The sequence below is a fragment of the Buteo buteo genome, chromosome 27, assembly GCF_964188355.1.
Source record: "Buteo buteo chromosome 27, bButBut1.hap1.1, whole genome shotgun sequence".
Classification (NCBI taxonomy): domain Eukaryota; kingdom Metazoa; phylum Chordata; class Aves; order Accipitriformes; family Accipitridae; genus Buteo; species Buteo buteo.
The window spans coordinates 7,045,928-7,065,736 of NC_134197.1; the positions used below are offsets into that span (position 1 = coordinate 7,045,928).

The 19,809-nt window shown below is 39.6% G+C and overlaps 1 protein-coding gene across 3 annotated transcripts in view; it reads left to right on the top strand.

Annotated features, from left to right (window-relative positions):
* The window catches only part of PRKAR1B (protein kinase cAMP-dependent type I regulatory subunit beta), a 103,470-nt gene that overhangs the window by 44,425 nt on the left and 39,236 nt on the right, over positions 1–19,809 (top strand). For all 3 annotated transcript variants that reach the window (XM_075058386.1, XM_075058388.1, XM_075058387.1), the window contains exons 5-6: positions 15,264–15,325; positions 16,081–16,127. In XM_075058386.1, the coding sequence (XP_074914487.1) occupies positions 15,264–15,325; positions 16,081–16,127 (109 nt within the window). The remainder of the gene's footprint in view (positions 1–15,263; positions 15,326–16,080; positions 16,128–19,809) is intronic.

Sequence of the window (19,809 nt, forward strand, 5' to 3'; positions counted from 1 at the left end):
GCAAACCCAGTGGCCAGCACTGCCTGCACAGCACCACATTCCTCCCTGAGTCTTGTCAGACTGGTAGATAAATATTTTTTTAGAGCACTTTGTTCTGTCTTTTCTTCCTTTTTTTTTCTTTTCTCCTCTTTTCCCTTTTTTTCTTCCTTTTTCTTTTTTGCCTGTTCTGTCATCCCTTGGGTGCATAGGAAAAAAATCAGAAGTCATGTGGAAGCTGTCCGTGCTGGCTTTAGGCAGTATCCTGCATTGGCATGGTAAGTATGCGTTAGTCCAAACCAGCCTCGAACTGCCCAAGCTGGTGCAGTTTGCAAAGGGGAGGCCACCAGGAAGTGTAGGTAAGTATTGCAAATTTCTCTCCCTTGGCTTTCCAAAACAATTGTTCAAAGCACAAGAAAAACCTAGAATATCAAAAAAGCCCAGTCTCCTGAACCATTAAGGCTTAGTTGTAGCGTATCTACTGCCTTATTTGCAAAAGGTTTTAACACTTGACCTGAAAAGTCAACAAAAGAATCACCATCTCCCATCTTAATAAATTAAGTTCTATCTTCTCTAATCACTTCCTACAAACACACAAAGTCATCTGTTTCCTTTTGGCTTAGATCTTGTATACTGTTTGGAGGAAGAAGGTCTACTTTTGTCAGCACTCCTATTAAATTTATTTGCTTTTCTAGTTCAAGGAAAAAGCCTATAACTCTGAAAGTCATCCAATGCTTTTATTTATTTATTTTGCTCAGTTTGATTGATACGTCTTTGTTCTGAGGTTATACAAAATTGACCACAACTACAGTAAAAGTGCCTCTTGTTAAAACACTTCCAGAATATCCACGTGTTCCCCTCCTGTGCTTGCCTTGCGTGGGAAGAAACTTGACCTTAGATGAAGGTGCAGTGAATTCAGAAGTGCTCCATCGGAAATCTTCCTGGCTGATAAGTCCAGAGCTTGACAATTATTCAGACTACTTTGCTGTATGTAACTCTGCTTCTTAAGTTATGAGCATGGGTTCTCAAGCTGAGATGGAAATAGGACAGCTAATTTGCACTTAAGGTCCTGACTTCCCTTTGTATCTTAGAAACCTTTCACCCAGCTCAGTGAGCAAAGGGAGTCACTTGGAGAAGCAGAAATGTCACCCTTAGATATCTTCAGTGCTGACATATGCAAATAAATGTATCTAACACTGGTTCATAAATGTTCATTGGGTCTTTCTAGCATAATTAAGAAATCATACTGTGAAAAATGATGTTGATGATCATTCTTCCAAATAATTTGTGTAAATATCTGTAGATATTCTTGTGTCTATGAATGTATATATACATATATATTTATTTATTTCATGTTTCATAGGCCACCAAGATTTATTGTCCTTGGTAGTAAATATTGACCTTGGATTTATCTCAGTCAATGTTTACCTCTTAGGCCAATAAATCTTGAGGTTCACCTTAACAGAAGTCAATATCTGCTTAGTGTTCAGCTCCATCATTAATATAAATCTTTTAGTGACCTTTGCATGTATTAGTCTATTTTTTAAAGTCAACTTAATGTTACAAATGCTATGGCACATCGGTAGTTTATTTTTCAGATCTGTTTATTTGTTTAAGATTTTTTAATAACCTGTGATATTACTCTCGAGGTGTTGCAGAAAGTGTGCGGTAATTTTTTTGAGGAGAATCTCAGGAATGTGAGTGCAAGTTGCTATTTCAAATGGAGAGGGAGGTGGCCCGTAGTACCAGTGTATGTTTGTGCGGTTCATCATGTATTTACCTACTACCAGGGTGTAAGCGTTGCTTTGATAGCTGGCTCTTTTCTGGTCTTTTTTCAAGACTTTCTTTGTATCAGCAAATCTTTCCAAGATCAAGTGTTTGCTTTTCTGTATCTGTCACTGAGTTTAGGGTTAGCAGGGACCTTTAGACCATCTAGTCTGACCTTTTTATCTCCTGCCATCTTTAACTCCTCTATTTAAGAAACACTTTTCACGGCCTTCCTCCTCCCCTCTCTTTTGACCCTCACAAAGATGAAATTTCTCTGCAGTATTCTTATTAAAGTTTTCTTTTTAAATTGCATTTGATTTGGTGTGATAACATCTCAGTCTAGATTCAAACTGAAGTGTCCCAAAGTCTGGAGCTTTGCTTTCTGAGTCTCTCCAGGCTGTCACCCCTAAACATGGATAGACATTGCCCTTTCCTGCCTATATACTTAGATATCAGCATTGCATCTAAATGTTATCTTGAGCCATTCAGTCATGGGTGGGGTGCCTCCTGATGTCCTCCCCCTAGAAAGTGAAATACAAAGTGGGGTTTAAATGCCTGTGAACTTCTTCCACCTCCTCTGGCCACAGGAACATATGAATGAAGCAAATGATGTGGGTCCACAAGTTGTGAAACCCTGTCTTTAAAATAAAGCAGCCTGAAGGATCCAGGACAGGTACTTAATTCAGGCACTGAGCTCAACATTTTCCTTATTATTGCATTACAAAGTACATATATAATACTTGTGATTACAAGCCACTTCACCAGCACAGATAAGAGAGATGTTCTTCATCCCAGAACATTCTCACTCCAAATCCCTGATTCTACCACCCCCTTTTCTTTAAATTACTCCTTTTATTTCAAGTATGAGTGTTGACTGTTCACATGGATAAAAGCTTGCAGGGTTAAACCCTTTGTGAGCCTACAGAAAATGTTCTGTGAATGTGGAGAGGTTTCTATTATTCGTTGTAAAGGTGCTGTCGGGGTAAATGGTTTAAAAACATTGTGCTATGGAGAATTCTGATCCCTGTCACATGAAACGGCATAAATGTCAGACCAGGGATTTATATTAATATTCCTTGAAGAGAAGCAAAGACAAGGAATTAATTGTTCTCTTGTCCTATTTACTCCCTTTAATTGGATTTATTTTTAAGTGGGCTTTAGTATAGAAATTTCTGCTTAATTTCTTTATTGTATTTTGGAATTTCATATCAACACAGATAAAGCCTGCTTGTCCTACATTAAAAATATATTTAAACCAGTGGAGATATGTTTCTTAACAAGCAAAATACGCTATTTTTTTTTAAACTGTTTTTTAAACCAACCTAAATCAGTTCTCAGCTTACAGAGTATTTTAAGGTGCCAGTGTTGGAGCAGTTCACAGCAGCGTACCCAGCCAGGATTCAAGATTTGGAGCAATTATACCTGCTGATACATCAAGTCTTTGAGAGAAGGAACCGTGAAGCATATTTTTTTTCAGAGGGGTTTTTATGCTACAGGCCATATCGTATCTGGTTTATGCGAGAGACCTGATAGAGCAAGCACAGCACTTGGCTGTTTTTCGGTGCATGCCTCTAACTCAGACTGAAGAGCAGCTTACTGTTGTCAAGGTTTGATTCATAGAGTTGTGTAAATGGGCAAAAAATTCCTTTCTGTCATGCCAGAGGCCAAATTAAACAGAAATCTGTGAACCGGGAGGGTTATTTAGTTGGGAGGAAGCAACATGAGTCGTGTGATAATGTACTCCTGCAAGTTTTTTTTGCAATTTGTTTCGGGGCTGAGTTTGTCCTGGTTTATTTAATGCCATAAAATATAATTCTTCCTGCTGCGAAATTGCTTAAAAATGATACCGGTGTGAAGGCAAACATGGAGTTAGCAGAGCCAATCAAAAGGTGTTTGAAGGTTTGGAATAAGAGTGACCACAAACATCTGCGTTAATAGTGATCCACCAGCCTGCCCGACGAATTCTTCATGTTCCCTTTCAACTAGGCATTTAAAAAATGTACTGCAGATATGCAGAAAGGCATATACAACACTGCTTTTTCCCCTCTCCCACCCAGCAATGCTAACGAAAGCCCAACATAGCTGAGATTTCCAGATTTGCTATCACCGTGGAAAGATAAAAGTAGACCTGTGCACATTACATTGCAGAATTTAATGTTGGGCACTCTTGATTTTGTTAATGTTTCCAGCAGAATGCAGAAGAGATTAGTGCCATGTTTGCTAGGCAGGTTTGTTAGGCAGGTTTTTGAAACAGAGCAAACTGTGAGGGAATTTGTGCAGTGAGGTTCGAAGTAGCAGGTGTTGCTGCCCATGATATTGCTGGGTGTCTTCAAGATGTCTTTGATGTACATTTTAGTGGTTGGTGAAGATTTGGAAAGAAAATTACTAAGAAAGATGGAACAAACTAATGTAACTGCATCTGATTTTATTTATATAGGTGTGACAAAAATGCATCTTTAGGTCTCTGTGCATCTGTAGTTTTAAACTGCTCTTCATGCTTAAAAAGCTCCATGTCCTTCAGACCCCTGCAAATGCAGATCACTTAAGGAAAAATGCATGTATCATCTGATCTGATCGATCTCTATTTTCTCCTCCTTTGAACTAGTGGTGCTGTAAAAAAACGAAGCTGCTTAATTGCGATAGTTCACTAAAAAGTCCTACAAAAGAAGTATTTATTGTCTAGGGAAATTTTATCTCTAGTTCGTTTTATTGTAAAAGATTCTATCTCAGAAATGCTGTGAATCAGAGATGAAGGGGAGTAATGATAAACTTAGGGAAAACATAAGGAAAATGTGTGGGTGTATGAGTTTGCACATGTCTGTAAGCTATAATAGATATGCAAATAGAAAAGCAAGTGCTTGTGGACATGTGGTTTTGTGTCAGCTACGAATTTTTTTCATCAGCTATTTAACACTAGATTTACACACTTTTAAAAAGTAATTCTGACTCATTCTAGGGAACGTTTATCAGCTATTTTATAATGATTTCATTTACTGATCCAATTATAAACTAAATTGAATCCTATCCACTAACACAGGTTAAAATGTTTTTATTATACACAGCTGTTTGATATCTCCAGGTGTGGGAGCACAAAACAAGGATGGAAATTAATTAAGCAAGATGTGGGAGATGGTTGCAGCCGTATGTTATGTGCTTGTCAGCCAGAGGAGACGCATGTCAAACACTGCTTGATTAGTTGCAGCATGCGTTCTTCTGACTTGCCGCTGAGTGACTCGGGAACTACAACTCTGCAGAGCCTTGGCTTCAGTCTCTAACTGCTTCCGAGCTTTTCCAGTGGCACTACGCATTGATACATATATTACCAAAATTACCCTAGGAGTTCGCTGAGGTACAAAACTATTTTATATGAACACTATGAAAAAACCCTCTAACTGCATTTATATTGAGCACCTTGTCATTCTTCAGCATCACGTCATTCTTTAGCATTAGCATCTTTAGCATTCTTGTAGTATCCTGATTTTTATGTTAATGGCAAGGGCTACCGGGCATGGAAAGGAAAAGATTTTAATCTAATACCTGATAATTCTTATCTTTTATCTATTTTTGTGCTGATATAGTTGCCAGGCACAGGTGCTGTCTTGTGGCACTCAAGCCTTTCTTCTAGGTGCAGAAGCTGTAGTCATAAAAATAGTGCGTAGGAACAGTAAGTATATGATTTGAAGGAACAATCACAATTATCAAATACGATTTAATTTTCCCATATGTATAGAAAACGGTTAGAAGTGATTCTTGCACAGAGTGCAAAAAAAAAGTAAAAGAAAAGAAGAGAATGCAAATAGGTGAATATTGTGTTCACACCCAAGTTCCTACAATCACAACAGTTTGTAGGCATGCTCTTAATAGGAAAATTGGATGAATATTAGAATAAATCTTTGTCTGTCAACAGTTTGCTAATCATAGGGATGCAAGAAAACACAAATATATATAATTTCTTTGTCATGAAAGAATGGCCTCCATCTCAATCTCAAAGGCAAAACAAGAAATGCTATTACTGTAGTGAGGGAGGTATTTCTCTTCACCGCATAATGTGAAAAATGGGGTAATGTACATGGTATGGTTTTTTTCATATTTACATATGTACACGTGAAATACAATTTATAGTAGTTCGTTATTTAATATAATGGCCTATATCCCTATATAGGTGTATCCCTAGGGATATAATGTCCCGTGTCCCTATGTTGAGAGATATCTCCTCCGTCATCTACTCCAGGAGGTCACATAATAGTGCATTTATAACTGCAAACCTCTGGGAGCTCTTTAAATCTCAGCATATACTAATATATTTTCAAAGTTGGGCCTTGTTGATTAGTGATCTATATCAGTGCCATTTATGAAGGGCTGCTTTAGCTGTATTACCTGAATACTAAAGGAAGGATGAGGAGTAGTGTGTAGTGACTCTAGCTTCATTGGGATAGTCCAGAAGAGGGAGCTTGAAATTAAAGAGTGAAAAGATTTAAAAGTGCCAGAAGGAATAAATTGTTCAAATATGGGAACTTTGTTATGGTCACCCTTTATCATTGCTGAAATTTGCTTCATATAAATAACAACACAGATGTATTTGGGGGATGATAGTTACTCTTGTGGTGGTGCGTTTCTGTCCACTAGAAGCAATTTTATTTCAGCTATTAAGATAAAATATTTATTTTTTTTCAGCATGGTATCCGACATTGCTTTTCTAGAATGTTTGAGAAAGAGACAAGTAATTAATTATGCATAAAATGTAAATCATATCTATTCAGCTGTGACTTAAAGGGCTGTGCTTCAGTCAGCTCAAATACACCGACCTCATTTCGGTGATGCCAGGGATGAATTTGGCCCACTTTGTCTGAAGTACATGGTTTGTCATTCTGCTAAGCGTTTCCCCAGGTCACTTCTACAATGCCAACGCATACAAATAACGTCTTTGACTTCGTTACAGTGCCCTTCTGTGCTTCTAATAATAAAATATTTGGAGCTTTCTCAAAGTAGGAGCTTCGGTAGAATATGCTTGCAGCAATGCTGTATTCTTACAGTATATAACCTCCATAAATGTCTCTATCTTTACATTAGTGTCTGGTACCTGCTGGCTAAGGAAAGAGTTCCTAATCACTATCCTGTACCTACTAAAACAGAAAGAAGCCTGTGTAGTGTAGTATGTGTGTTTCTCTCTATGTGTGTATATATATATTCATACATCATAACCAAGTAGGAAGTGTATTTTATTGACCCAAGTTTCTCTGGTTTGTTTTTTTTCTTGTTTTTCTTTTGGCATTTACATTTTTCCCCCATCTTGAATCTTAGTTCCAAGATTAAAATCTTGAGAATGCTCACATACAGAAGACAAGCAAACAAATGTGATTAACTTCAACTGAAATATCATTTTCAACAATGCCTTATTTTGATTTTAACCTTTTACTGAGAAACTTAATTTTGAAGTAATTTCATAGTGAAAAGTAGATCCTCTGAAGATATCACAGTAGGACATTTAGACAGTTTCAAAACTTTTAAAACATTTTAAATGGGAAATGACATCAGCCATTTTGCACAGGACTGTTCAGTTTCAGCAAACTGTTTTTTTCCCCCCAAAACCATGTTACCCAATTTCTAATCAAGGCCTCCTGGTAGACACAGACTTTGTTGATGAACAGTGGTATTAGTGATGTGAAGTTGGGATCCAGTCTCATAGCAATTATTCATGCAGAAGGGCGCAGATATTCCTACATCAGTACACAGAGAGCATATTTTCCGTGCATTATGCATGGGATTTCCTCCAGCTGGCCTCCTGACTCACGCTCCCCCGCCTCCCCCGTGTCTGCGGCTGAGGACAGGACCACCTCATCTCTCCCACTGGGAGAAGCCCAGTGCCAAACCCTGTGCTGCCAGCAGGTGGAAGGGGCTTCCAGACATCCCTACTCTGACCTCCTGCTCAAAGCAGGTCTGGTCAGAGTTGGCTGCTCTAACCAAGAGCCTTGCCCAGCTCAGTTTGGAAACAATCTCCTTCCCTGGGCCCCTCTTCCAGTGTTTGACCACCCTCATAGTTAATTTTTTTTTTTTTTTTTATGTCAGGTGGTAATTTCCTCTGTGTCTGTTGCCTTAACATCCTTCTGCTGTGCACCTCTAAGAAAAGTCTGGCTCTGTCTTCTCTACACCCTCCCGTTAAGCACTTGTAGACAGCAATAAGTTCCCTGATCGTCTTTTCACAAGAGAACACGCACAGTTCTCCCATCTTCTCTTCATCCGCTGTATGCTCCAGGCCCTGGACCATTTTGGTGGCCACTGTGGACTCGCTCCAGTTCGTCAGTGTTTTTCTTGTATGGGGGAGCCCAAAACTGGACATGGTACTCCAGGCTGTCTTACAAGGGCTGAACAGAGGGAAATAATCAATTCCTTCAACCTGCTGGCTACAGTCCTATTGATACAGCCCCATCTGCAGTTGTCTTTGAACTACAAGCTATGAAAACCTATGAAACTCGTCTGCTGTGAAAGACTCGAGAGCTGCCCTGGGTTCAGCTGGGTCTGCTAGAAGGGATGCCGCCTGGCTGCCGCCTGGCGTTAGACACAGTGTGATATGTGGCTTAACGTCCACAGTGTGTAATGTCCTTCTCTGCCTCCCACCGTCCATCGTGTGCCTTGCCACAGGGCTGCTCCTGCAAACAGGCTGATGGGTCAGGAACTGGGACTAGCTAAAGGAAGCGCGGGTCTTCCCTCAACCTCCTGAAAGGTTAGGTAGAGACGATAGTAAGAGACGGACCCGAGTTACATTTCCACCAAGCCCTGCTTGTGGAAAGCAGTGGGGTAGGATGTGGGGTTGGACCCTGTCACTCTTGAGCCATAAGGCTTGGCCCCTTTTTTTACCTCTTATTGCAGTAGGCCATGGCAGATTGTTTTCCAGATGAAGATCCCTGCAGAAACTCTTTCTCTTTGAAAGCTATTGTTAACACGTGGGAGATGATGTGAACCGTTGACATGTAGATGTATGGAGTCTGTAAAATGAATTGATGCTCTGCTCATAAAGTTGCATTCAGTTCTTTCAGTGTAATAATTAATGAAGCTATTAAAGGACTTCATAAAACAGTAAAAATGGAAATACTTCACAGAAATAGAAGATGACAGGTTTTTATTTCTTTCTGTTTCACATGTCTGTTAGTGATGTGGACTTGTGCCTTAATAAATGTTACGGAATTAGACATGGACTTTAATGTTAACCTGCCATTCAGAATCTCCTCTCATGTCCGATTTCAAAGACTTATGTGGTCATTATAGTAATATTAATGCATGTCTTAACTGTAATAATAACTAAATATTGGCCATTATAATGAAGTAATTAAATATTCTCAATTGTTAATAGCTTTGTATGCTGCATTTATAATTAATTTGTTGCTGTCCTAACAGGAAAAGAAATTAACAGAAGTAGATGGGTAGTGTTTTTGTTAAGGCTTCAGTACTGACTCTCTTTCTTAGGTATGTGCCTGCGACACCACATATTTGATTATAGCAATTGTAAGCTTGGGGATGTTAATTTTAAATACCTCTAAACGGGAATCTTTTATTTTACCTGAGTGCATTACTTTTATTCTCAGTAGTCAGTAAATAATAGTATTATTTTCTTGGTCATTTCGGTATAGTACATCAGCAAGGACTTGCAGCGTTCTAGGAACAAGCAGTATGGATCGAAGCCTTATACTTACACGTAGCATAGACCCTTGCATTTTATTCAATGGTAAAGTACTGCAATTATTCCTTCACTACACAGATGTTAATTGAAGCCAATTTGGTTTAAATTCTGTGCTCTTCATCCTTACAGGGCAGGAGAAGCAGTTTTTAGAATGATTGCTAGAAAGTTGTTATCTTTTCAGGAAATGAATCATAAGAAAATCTTGGACATATGTGAGAAGAGACCCCTCCCAAACTTTAGAAATCTTAAAATAGTGCCCAGATATAAGAGCTACAGCTAAAGAAAGGTGGAGTTACTATCAATTTTGTTTACTAAACTTTAAAGGTATGTAAGTAGGAAAGGTTTAAAATGCTGGAATGCTCCTGCTAGGGCAGCCTCACTCCGAGAAAATGTTGCATGTCTTTTGTTGAATTATGCCAGAGCAGCTACATATCTTTTAAAGTTATCCTCAACAATACAGGGCTTGCTTTGTTTTGCTAGAGAGATAGCAAAAGAAGAAAAAACTCTGTAGAGCACACACATTGAAGGCTTTCTGAGTCTGCCTGCAGAATGAAATTGTTCTGATTGAACTCTTGACAAATTATAACCTGCAGGTATAACGAGGATTTTCCATTTTTGCCTAACACGTATACATTTTGCCTCTTCCATTTTTCCTTTCCTGCAATGCATTCAGCACAGCAAGGGCTGGAAAGAAATCTGATTGTGAAACTGATAAATTGTCTTACATAGTTTCCCTATTTTGGCCATTGCCGTGGTCTGGTTCTGAAAGTGCTTGGAATCCTCCTTCTCTCGCTTTGTGTTAACAAGCTGCTTCTCAGTTGCCCATTGCCGATGCTATATTACCTACAGTGCACATTATGTTTTTTTGTCTATCATATTCTACGTTGACTCCAAGCAGCCTCGGTGTAAAAGCAGATGAGATGATTTATTTTTATCACTAACTTTTTCTCATGAGAAAGAGAACCCCTTGGCCCTGCCCTCTCTACTGGCTTCCTCTTAGCACAGTCATTTGCATCTTGGCACAAGGGGTCTATAAAATGCTATTGAATTAAATCAGCAGAGTGTTTCATCATAGTTATTTTGCAATCACTGTGATAGACTCTTTGCTGGGCTGAATAGCTTCAGTCTCATTGATTCGAGTGGAGTTTTCCTTCTTTGCGTGAAAGGGGAGTTGGCTCAACCTGGACAGGTGGCCAGAAGTCATTACAGATGACAGACAGCAGAGGATCAGCCCCTGTGATTTCAGGTCTGATTGCAATTGTTTGCAATTCTCCTGTACACTCATGGAAGACACTTTATGTGTTAAAACTTGCTGCAAGCCTTTGATATCTTTGACCTTTTTAAAAAAGTCTTTTAAATTTTTATATTCGCTGAGAAGACAGATGGTATTTTTTGATTGAATAGATAGAGATTTCATGTCTAAACACATTTCTTGGTTTCACTTTGTTGGACTAGTTAACTGCTCTCTGTATGTTTTATGCTGCTCACAATCTTTTCTTGTAATTTGTTTTTGAATGATACTGTCAAAAATTACAAAGAATTAAACACGCAGAAATCCCCCTGGAAAACATTAGTAATGTCCTGCTAACGTCTCCCTTTGAATCCACATGTAGGTATTCAGGTACATAGAGTCCCACCTGCAACTACACTTCCAAGCCAAAAATTGCCCTTGACACCTTCTGATTGGAACAAAAGTTTGACTCCATATGCCATGAGTAACCAGATACAGATCCTCTGGAATTAGGTAGGGAAGCTGTGAAAAAATTGCAAAGCCTGTCAAAAACTTTGGCTCTGGAGAGGGTGAGAAAGAGCCCTCCAAGCACTGATGCTGAGCTTGGGACATGCTGGGTGCAGTGCATCTCTCTTGGTTGCAGTCTCATGAAACAACAGCTGAAATACCAGAACTGGTGCCCTGTTTTCTTCTTCCATCACCTGAATAAGTCATCCAGGAACAGGGCAAGTGATACATTTTCAACAAAATAAGGAAATCCCTCTGAGCAGTTCTTATTTACAGCACAATCATAAAAATCCTGGCAAAAAATCAAACTGTTTCCATATCAATTCAGTGCACAGCATTGCTAACACGGTCAGTGTCAACAGTTAAATAGTTGGTGCAGGGGCAGAAGACAGAGGCTGCTGTGTTCTTCGTGCTGCAGCTCAGACAGAAGATGAAATCATGGTAGTTCAACATTTTGTGAAGACTTAACTACTGATTTTCTGGCTTTTTGTTTATGCTGGAATAAAACCTGCTTGTGCTTGAAAAAAATTTTGGTTGTTAGGAATGTGTATGCATGTGTTTGGCCCTAATTATTTAACAAAACCTTCAAACCCAAGAAATACAACTACCTACTTTTGCAGAGCTGTAGGAGAACATAGCCACAATCTCTGCTTGGTGGCGAGATTGTTGCGGCACTGTATGTGTAAAGGCTTTTTTTTACTGTAATGGTCAGAGAATGATTTTAAATGTCTTAGAAACAGGTGCATGGTACAGGAAATAAAACAACAGGCCATATTTTTGGTCTTGGCCATATTGTTTATACCTTTAACAAGTGCCATTTCTTAACTTATTCAGTATTTAAAGCTTCTTTTCACTACATAGTACAGACCCAGGACACATGGCTGAAACTGAATATGGAGCATCGGACGTTTATTGGGGAGGTGGAAAATTGTCTGTTTATTGTAGTTTCAGATCTTGGCTTGGGTCAGGAACAAATTTTTTTCAAAGTATTGTGGTATATTGATCCTTGTGACATTTGTGTGTTTATTTCAGACACTGAGGATAAAGGCAATAAGAAACATTTCCAAACAGATTCTACACTTAGTCTGAATTAAATCAAAAGCCAGATTTCATACGGGGACCTTAAGCATTTGGTACTTTAGGAGATGATAATTTCCAGAAGGGTGGTTTTCCTTGGTGGTATTCTGAATGTCCCAGTTCTTGGCTGCCAGACTTGTACGTTGAGAAACTTTGAGGCTGCCTGCTGATCCATATCATCTGAGATCTGAGACTATTTAATGAATCTCAAGTTGAGCATCCAAAAGCAGAAACACTCCGACTCATTAATCACTGTGAGAGATCTTGGCCTAACCATATCGATTAAGAACATTAGTTCCCTAGTAGAAAAGAAACATGACGATATGTTTGACATGTGACAGTCATGATATTGTTGGTCACTTACATTTATTTATCAAAGATATGCCCTTGTTTCCCTTAGGAGATGTAAATCAACATCACCATGACTCTGGGTACCTTGTGTGTCAGTGTGTTCATATGTATTTTAGACTAATGTCTGATGATATGTCCTTCAAAGGTCTCTTAAAAAATCCAAGCCTTGGTCTAATAAGATTAAGACTTTGCTGAAACACATCGTATATGGAGTGCTAGAATATTTGCACTAATATTCTTCTACACTGCTACACAGCAGAACATTAGCGTAAAACTGCTGTTGTTGCTAATTCACTTTGGGTTCATTACACCGTCAGCTGGAAGTATTACTCTGTGGATTTTAAAAAGGATTTTTTTGATAAAACTAAAAGGTGTTGTAGAAATGAAATGTGGAACCTTTTGGAGAAGGGTGCAGCGCTATATGTAATTTATTGGGCACTGTTTATACAGTCAGTTGTTAAGTTATAAATAAAATGCAGCCTTAAAACAAAGATGAAACGGTGAAACTGTAGGTAGTTATTTCCTTTGTATTTCTATTTTAAAAAAGTTTCCAAGTTTGTTCAAATAGTCACATTTTGGTTTGGTTATTGATATTCACAGTGTTGTGCCTATTTTTGGATGTATCACATTGAAGACTTTCTTCTCTGCCACGCAGAGTGCCTTTTCCTCCAGTAAATCTTCTGCAGGCTGCAGGACTCTTCCTAAAGCTCACTGAAGTGCCCAGGCACAGCCAAGGGAAAGCCACAGGGAGGCAAACGAGCCTCTGTCATACTGAATTTCCAAGTCCCAGAGCTCCTGTGAAGAACAGCTTGACTTGCCTCATCGACATAAGGTCCCTCGGTGGCTGTTCCCGTTCGGCGCCTACCATCGTGGTAGTTTCCCCCATCTCATCTGAACCTCAGCTGCCATTTCTTTTAGGTGGAGGGCACTGAGGGTTGGCACAGGGACCAGCTCCACAGCCTGCACCAGCCAGATGCTTTCTGCCAACAGAGGAGTCCCTTGAACTGGAGAAATGCTGAACCCATTTAAGATCATTAAAAATGAGTTTAGTGGATTTAAGAATACAGTCCATATACTTTTCAGAATAATTTATTATAGGTCTTTACATTGGTGCTCAGAATGAGGTGAGAAAGAGGTTTCTCCTTAGAGTCTCTGAGCAGGCTTTTTATCCGTGGTGGAGGTATTTCCTGAATGTGAGTAGAAATAGCACAGGCTTGGCCTGATGAAACAATAGGCATAAAATATATCATTTTATTATAGGTCATGGGGTAAGCATCCCTTGCAGGTACTGTGGAGCAGCGGGAGGTGCCTGGTTTGAAATCTCCCAGTTCTCCTACAAGCGGTGCTGACGCAGAGCTGCAATACTGAGCAAAAACATTCTGGCTGCTGAAGAGGAAAGACATGACCAATTTGAACTTAGAAGTGAAACATTTCCTAGAACTGAGCCTGAATAAATTCTGGAACAGTTGAACAGGAAATAAGCTAATAATGGGATTTTACAATATGCATTTGCCATATAAGGCATTGAAATGTAGCATGGGTTTTTTTGCTGATCTTCTGGCTATTTTGATGAAAATTTTAGGTTTCTTCACTGCTCGTGCTCTGTTAGGATCGTGAGGACTTTGCTCCATTCCAGGCTGAAGTGTTTCATCTCGCCGCTGTCATCGGTGGTCCCTGGATGGACCATTCCTAGACCAGACCTGGGAAGAGACTAGTTAACAATTCCTCCTTGCTGCCTTTTGTTCGTGTCGGGGAGTTATTTCCTTTAGCCCTTGAGACTGATACATAGGAAGGGGAAGAGAGGTGGGGAGTGCCCGTCTCGGTGTGGTTCATGCTTCTCAAAATAAGCTCCCCAAAATCTGATGTGGGGAAAGGAAGCCCTGGCTCCACAGAGCCTGCTGTTTCCCTCAATAAACAAAGGACTGGATTTGGGCAAGTTGCCCAAAGTGTTGGTGCAGGGTGCATTCCCGTCCTTACTGCTCTGCCTGGCCTTTTAAGGATATGTGACAGTATGCTGGAGACCACAGTAAGGTGTGTAATTCAGTGATGATTAATGAGCACCAGGCTCTTCTGCAGCTTTGGTGTTTCTGTAGCATTGGTCGAATTCCCTTCTCACGAGTAACTCACTAAGATTTTCAGAGTTTGGCCTCTTCTGTACTGTGAATGCAATCTTTTGCCAGGTCTTATGCTACATTAATTTAGAGCCATCTACCTTTCCAAATGTGCTCTGTATTGTGGAACAGGTTTTGCTTGTAAACGTGAGGCCAGATGTTCAGAAGAGGAGAGCTCCCGTTTAGGCATCTAGCAATTACTGCTGTGACACATACTGATCGCAGCTGAAAATCTGAAATCTGTCTGCTTAGGCAATAAAATACGCAGGCTGGCTAGTTTGTGCAGTGCTGTAAGAAGGGGCCTATATGCATATAATTCAGGAGTTTTTTTCAATATAACATGCACTGAATTGTGGTCTCACTTAGTTTTAAACCACAGCTTGTGCCTAACTAGTTATTTTGATTTCTTGCCAAGCAGGGGCTCATTTTCTAGTTACAACTACCATTTTCCTTTTCTTTTTCTGCAAAATCTGTTAATGAAAGCTAAATGAAACAGTGAAGGTAGGTCTACTGACTAGATAAGAAATAGGTCTGATTCATCAATAAATGTTTCTTTTTTTTTTTCCAGTGACATATTTGATGCCATGTTCCCTGTCACACACATCGCAGGAGAAACAGTCATACAACAGGGTAATTATTCTTCTCATTTTTTTCCCTTGTATGTTTGCTAAGATTGTACAATTCGCATCTCTCCGTTTGAGATTTCACCCTCTTTGCTTAACGGGAAGAATAACCACATTCCAAAAGCATCTAAGTGTGTAGCTATATCATAAGTTCATGGATGCAGATCTTTTGCTACATGTGCAGAAGTCTCTTACAAAACCACACCGGTAGATCTCCAGGGTTTCAAAGTGCTGCAGTTAAAGGTAGATAAATAGCACTTCAAATTAAAATGTTCATTCCTTAACTGAAGATAGTCAGGAAGTAAACCACAGCTCAGAATGCATAAGGGTGGCACAGGCTAGCTGAGAGTAATTAGAAATGGAAAATATTTTTATGGTCGTTGGGAATATTCAACACCTCATTGTGCTGTATCATAGTTATCACACCTGGCAACTTACCTGCGTGCCTACAGCATGTTGTGGAGGACTTCATGACCCTCAGGCTATATTAAAGCCTCTGGTGTGTTTACACTGAATGAAGTGTTGAATCAATCAGAAGAGATAAATTAATGCAATTGAAAGATATTAATAGGAAGAAATCATAGCAATATTTTGATTTATGAAGGCAAATAGGCAAGGTTGTTTCAGAAAATGAATCTCTCTGTAAGTAATCTGGTGTACAAACCTGTGCAAATATGTACAGGATTAAATATAGAGACAGGAAATTATTAAACAGTTTAGCAGACCTTCAGGAAACAATCACCTTTTGTATTTTGCTTCCAGGTGATGAAGGAGACAACTTCTATGTGATTGACCAAGGCGAGGTGGATGTAAGTACACTCTTACGGTATAATATTTATTCTGAAGCTACGTAATAGAATTGTATGCTCTGGCACACAGCTTGATCCAGCCATGTGCTGTGGTTCTCTCTCCTTTCTTCTTGAAATAGATTTCACAGGATTGGTCTCATTACTTTGCTTTTGTTGTGTTAAGTCATTTGTGCATAATTTCATAATTGGCATGTTTTACATCCTAGCTTATTTGTCCATTCCAAGCAGGAAAATATGGTATCAAAACCAAGCAAATGACATTATCTACAGAACCCTAACCACACCTGGAGGTGTGCAGTCTTTGGCAGAGCAGGCCACCGTGCTGGAATGCACCCGAGGGTTCAGATCAACCATAAGGAAAATATTTTCTTTAATCAGTTATCTTAGCTCATGTGTTGGGTTTTTTTCTCCCCAAATTGAGATACAGCCTCAGGCAGCGAGTTTCATCTTAGAAACCTTAATTTGCTTTTAAAATTAGGTCCAAATATATGAACAATGCAGCATATTAATAAAGCAAGGATTATTATAAGTGTAAAGTGATCTGTTAGACCACAAAATGTTTATAGGAGTATGCAGTGGTTTAATCAAGTCTTTGAAAAGAAGCTTCTTTCTGAACCTGTGTTTCTAATCATAATCTATTCACCTCTTATCATTTTTATCCCATATGAAACTGACCCTTTTGCATTTTTGCTACAAGTTTCTCATTTGACTGAATTTTCTACACACATCTTACGTATCCACAGTTGTCAGATAGGACAGGCTTGCTCATTAGCAGCGTTGCTCTTCAGATGCCCAGATGAGTTTTGTTTGGCATATTTAAAGGAGAAAGTGATTTATTTTAAATCTGGGCAGGAGGCATACAGTTATTTTAGTGAAAGTTATTTTTTTTAGCAGTCTGTTTGTGTCAGGAGACCATCTAATTGGTATTGTTGGGAACTGAGAAACCTCACATGCTGCCTCTGCCTCTGGAAGTTGCTCCTCAGGAAATCCGTCTGACTCACTGTTCCTATCAGGCATACCTCTCAATAGCAAACATTGCCACATCCACAGGGCCAGAAAATAAAAGAGCAATATTTATAGAACAGCGCTAAAATTTAGTTTTAAAATAACTGGTTAGGGCCCGATACTGAGCTTAATGAGTTCACTGGCTTTGAATCAGACCCGCAAACATACACAAATGCACATACTGAAGTTATAGATTAATCCTCTTTAAAAATAATTTGTCCTTGCTCAAAACCTTTAGGAAAGCTTTCTTCAGTGTTTGGCTCAAGGATACTGGGGACCAAATAATATCAGAAAACAGTCTGCAAAACCCTTGCAATTAATTGCAAAAAAGATAATCTTCCATGTCCACATATTGTCTTACAAAGCAGTGACAAAATGGGGAAAATAAAAGTCCAGGGCCTAGCCAACTTTGTGTCTGCTTGTAAAACCATTGCATGAGGTGGTTTGTGTATTTCCTTTGCCATCAATCTCCAAGGTGGCTGTGGCTCTGCAAATGTTGAGAAGGACTTGTTTAGAGCACCATTTGCTGTATTCTCTGTTGGGTGAGATGGCATCGTAGTTCCCTTCCCCGGTATATCCTGGCATCTACACAGAAACACCTTTACTACATCATGTTAGCTGTGTATTCAACGTTCTCTGTGCTTTTATGGAAAGTTGAAATCCTTTCATAAATAATCTTGACCACAAATGGCCCAAGAAGAGACATGTGTCCAGATCATTTTTCATTAATGGTTTCTTGAGTTCATGAAAGTCTTTTGCAGAACAATCTTATAGTTCCCAGAACAATTCAGGGACCTGTGAGGCTTCTGAGATGGGATTTGGGGTAAAATTTGAAAAGCTGCCTGTCCTGGTTTTGGCTGGGATAGAGTTAATTTTCTTCTTAGTAGCTGGTACAGTGTGTTTTGGATTTTGTGTGAGAATAATGTCGATAACACACTGATGTTTTAGTTGTTGCTAAGTAGCACTTATCCTAAGTCAAGGATTTTTCAGTTTCCCATGCTCTGCCAGCAAGCAGGTGTGCAAGAAGCTGGGAGGGAGCATAGCCAGGAAAGCTGACCTGAACTAGCCAAAGGGATATTCCATGCCACAGAATGTCATGCTCAGTATATAAACTGGGGGAGTTGGCTATGAGGGGCGGATCACTGCTCAGGCATCAGTCAGCGGGTGGTGAGCAATTGCATTGTGCATCACCTGCCTCTTCTTGTTTGTTTGTTTGTTTGTGTTGTTGTTGTTTGTTAAATTTAATTTAATTTTATTATTTTCCTTTTCATTATTATTATACTTATTATTATTGTTAGTATTACATGTTATTTTACTTTAGTTATTAAATTGTTCTTATCTCAACCCATGAGTTTTACGGGTTTTTTTCTATTCTCCTCCCCATCCCACTGGGAGGGGGGAGGAGCGAGTGAGCGGCTGCGGAGTGCCTAGTTGCTGGCTGGGCTTAAACCACGACGCTGCCACAGTGACTAAATGGCCTCAGTGCCACTGCATTGCAATTACACGTAGGCTCTTAAGCCGTATAGATGCTTTTGAAAATTTTATCCCAGACCCTTGATTTGACAAACTAAGCAGCAGTCCTCCTTTAAGCACATGAGCAATTCTGTTGACTTCAGGGGGCCTTGCTGTTTTGCTAAACAAAGAGCATAGTGCGCAGCTTTGTTTTACTCTATTAGAGTTGAAGGCAGAAGTTTTCTTTGTATTCCAAGTAGTTTGCAGTCCTCCAGTCAGTTATGTATGATATAGGATATACATTTTTCCTGCCTTGTCTTTGAGACTTGCAATAGCAGATTTTCTAAGGAATGAATGAAATAACTGGGTTTCTTTGAGTAGATTGCAACTTTGATTTCACGAGCATTCTCAATCCCTACTCCCCTAATTGCCAAAATCAGCCTATAGCTGCTAGGACAGATCAAAATGGACAGATCCACTATAATGTCATCCTGACACTTCTCAGACACACATATGGACAGTTTTCTGACATGACCTGTAGGACAAATACATCCTAACAAGACTTAAGAGATGTCATTTGGACTGAGCTTATTTCAGGGACAGCCAAAGCTCCTGACCCTCTAAGTCTTGCAGAACTCTTCTGTGACCAGCTCTCATGCTGTCCCACTTCAGCATCCCCCTTCCTTCATCCGGCTGCACCTTACCATCTCCTCAGCTAGATACTCTGTCCTTCCTAAGCTTTTCCTATATCTTCAGCCAAAACACACACTGAATTCCTTTGCAAGATACTGTAGAAGGCACAAGAAACGTTCGCTCATCCAGGAGCAAGTTGCAACTACACCCTGGTAGCTATAGAAGTTGCCTACATTAACTGCCTTTTCGGGGAAGCTGCAGGGAGGTAAGCCCATTTTTCCCCCACAGAGTAAAGTCTGTACCAGGGCAGTTAGTGCAGAGTAAGTTGCTCCAGTATAAGGCAGCAGCTCCCAGACTCCCTAGCTGTGCACTATCACACAATATATAGAGCTCCCCAGAAAAGAGTTCTTCTACTTTCTGGGCAGCAGTGCTAAAATCCTTATTGTCTGAAGAAAATCCAGACCGCTAGTAAGCGAGCTGCAGTTCATTTAAGCCTTGCCAGATATTTTTTGGCATGCTTCCACCCTTCTCCAAGAAAAAAAGCAACTTGGAGAGTAGGCAATTGACCCCGAGACTTAAAGCCTCGAGCCAT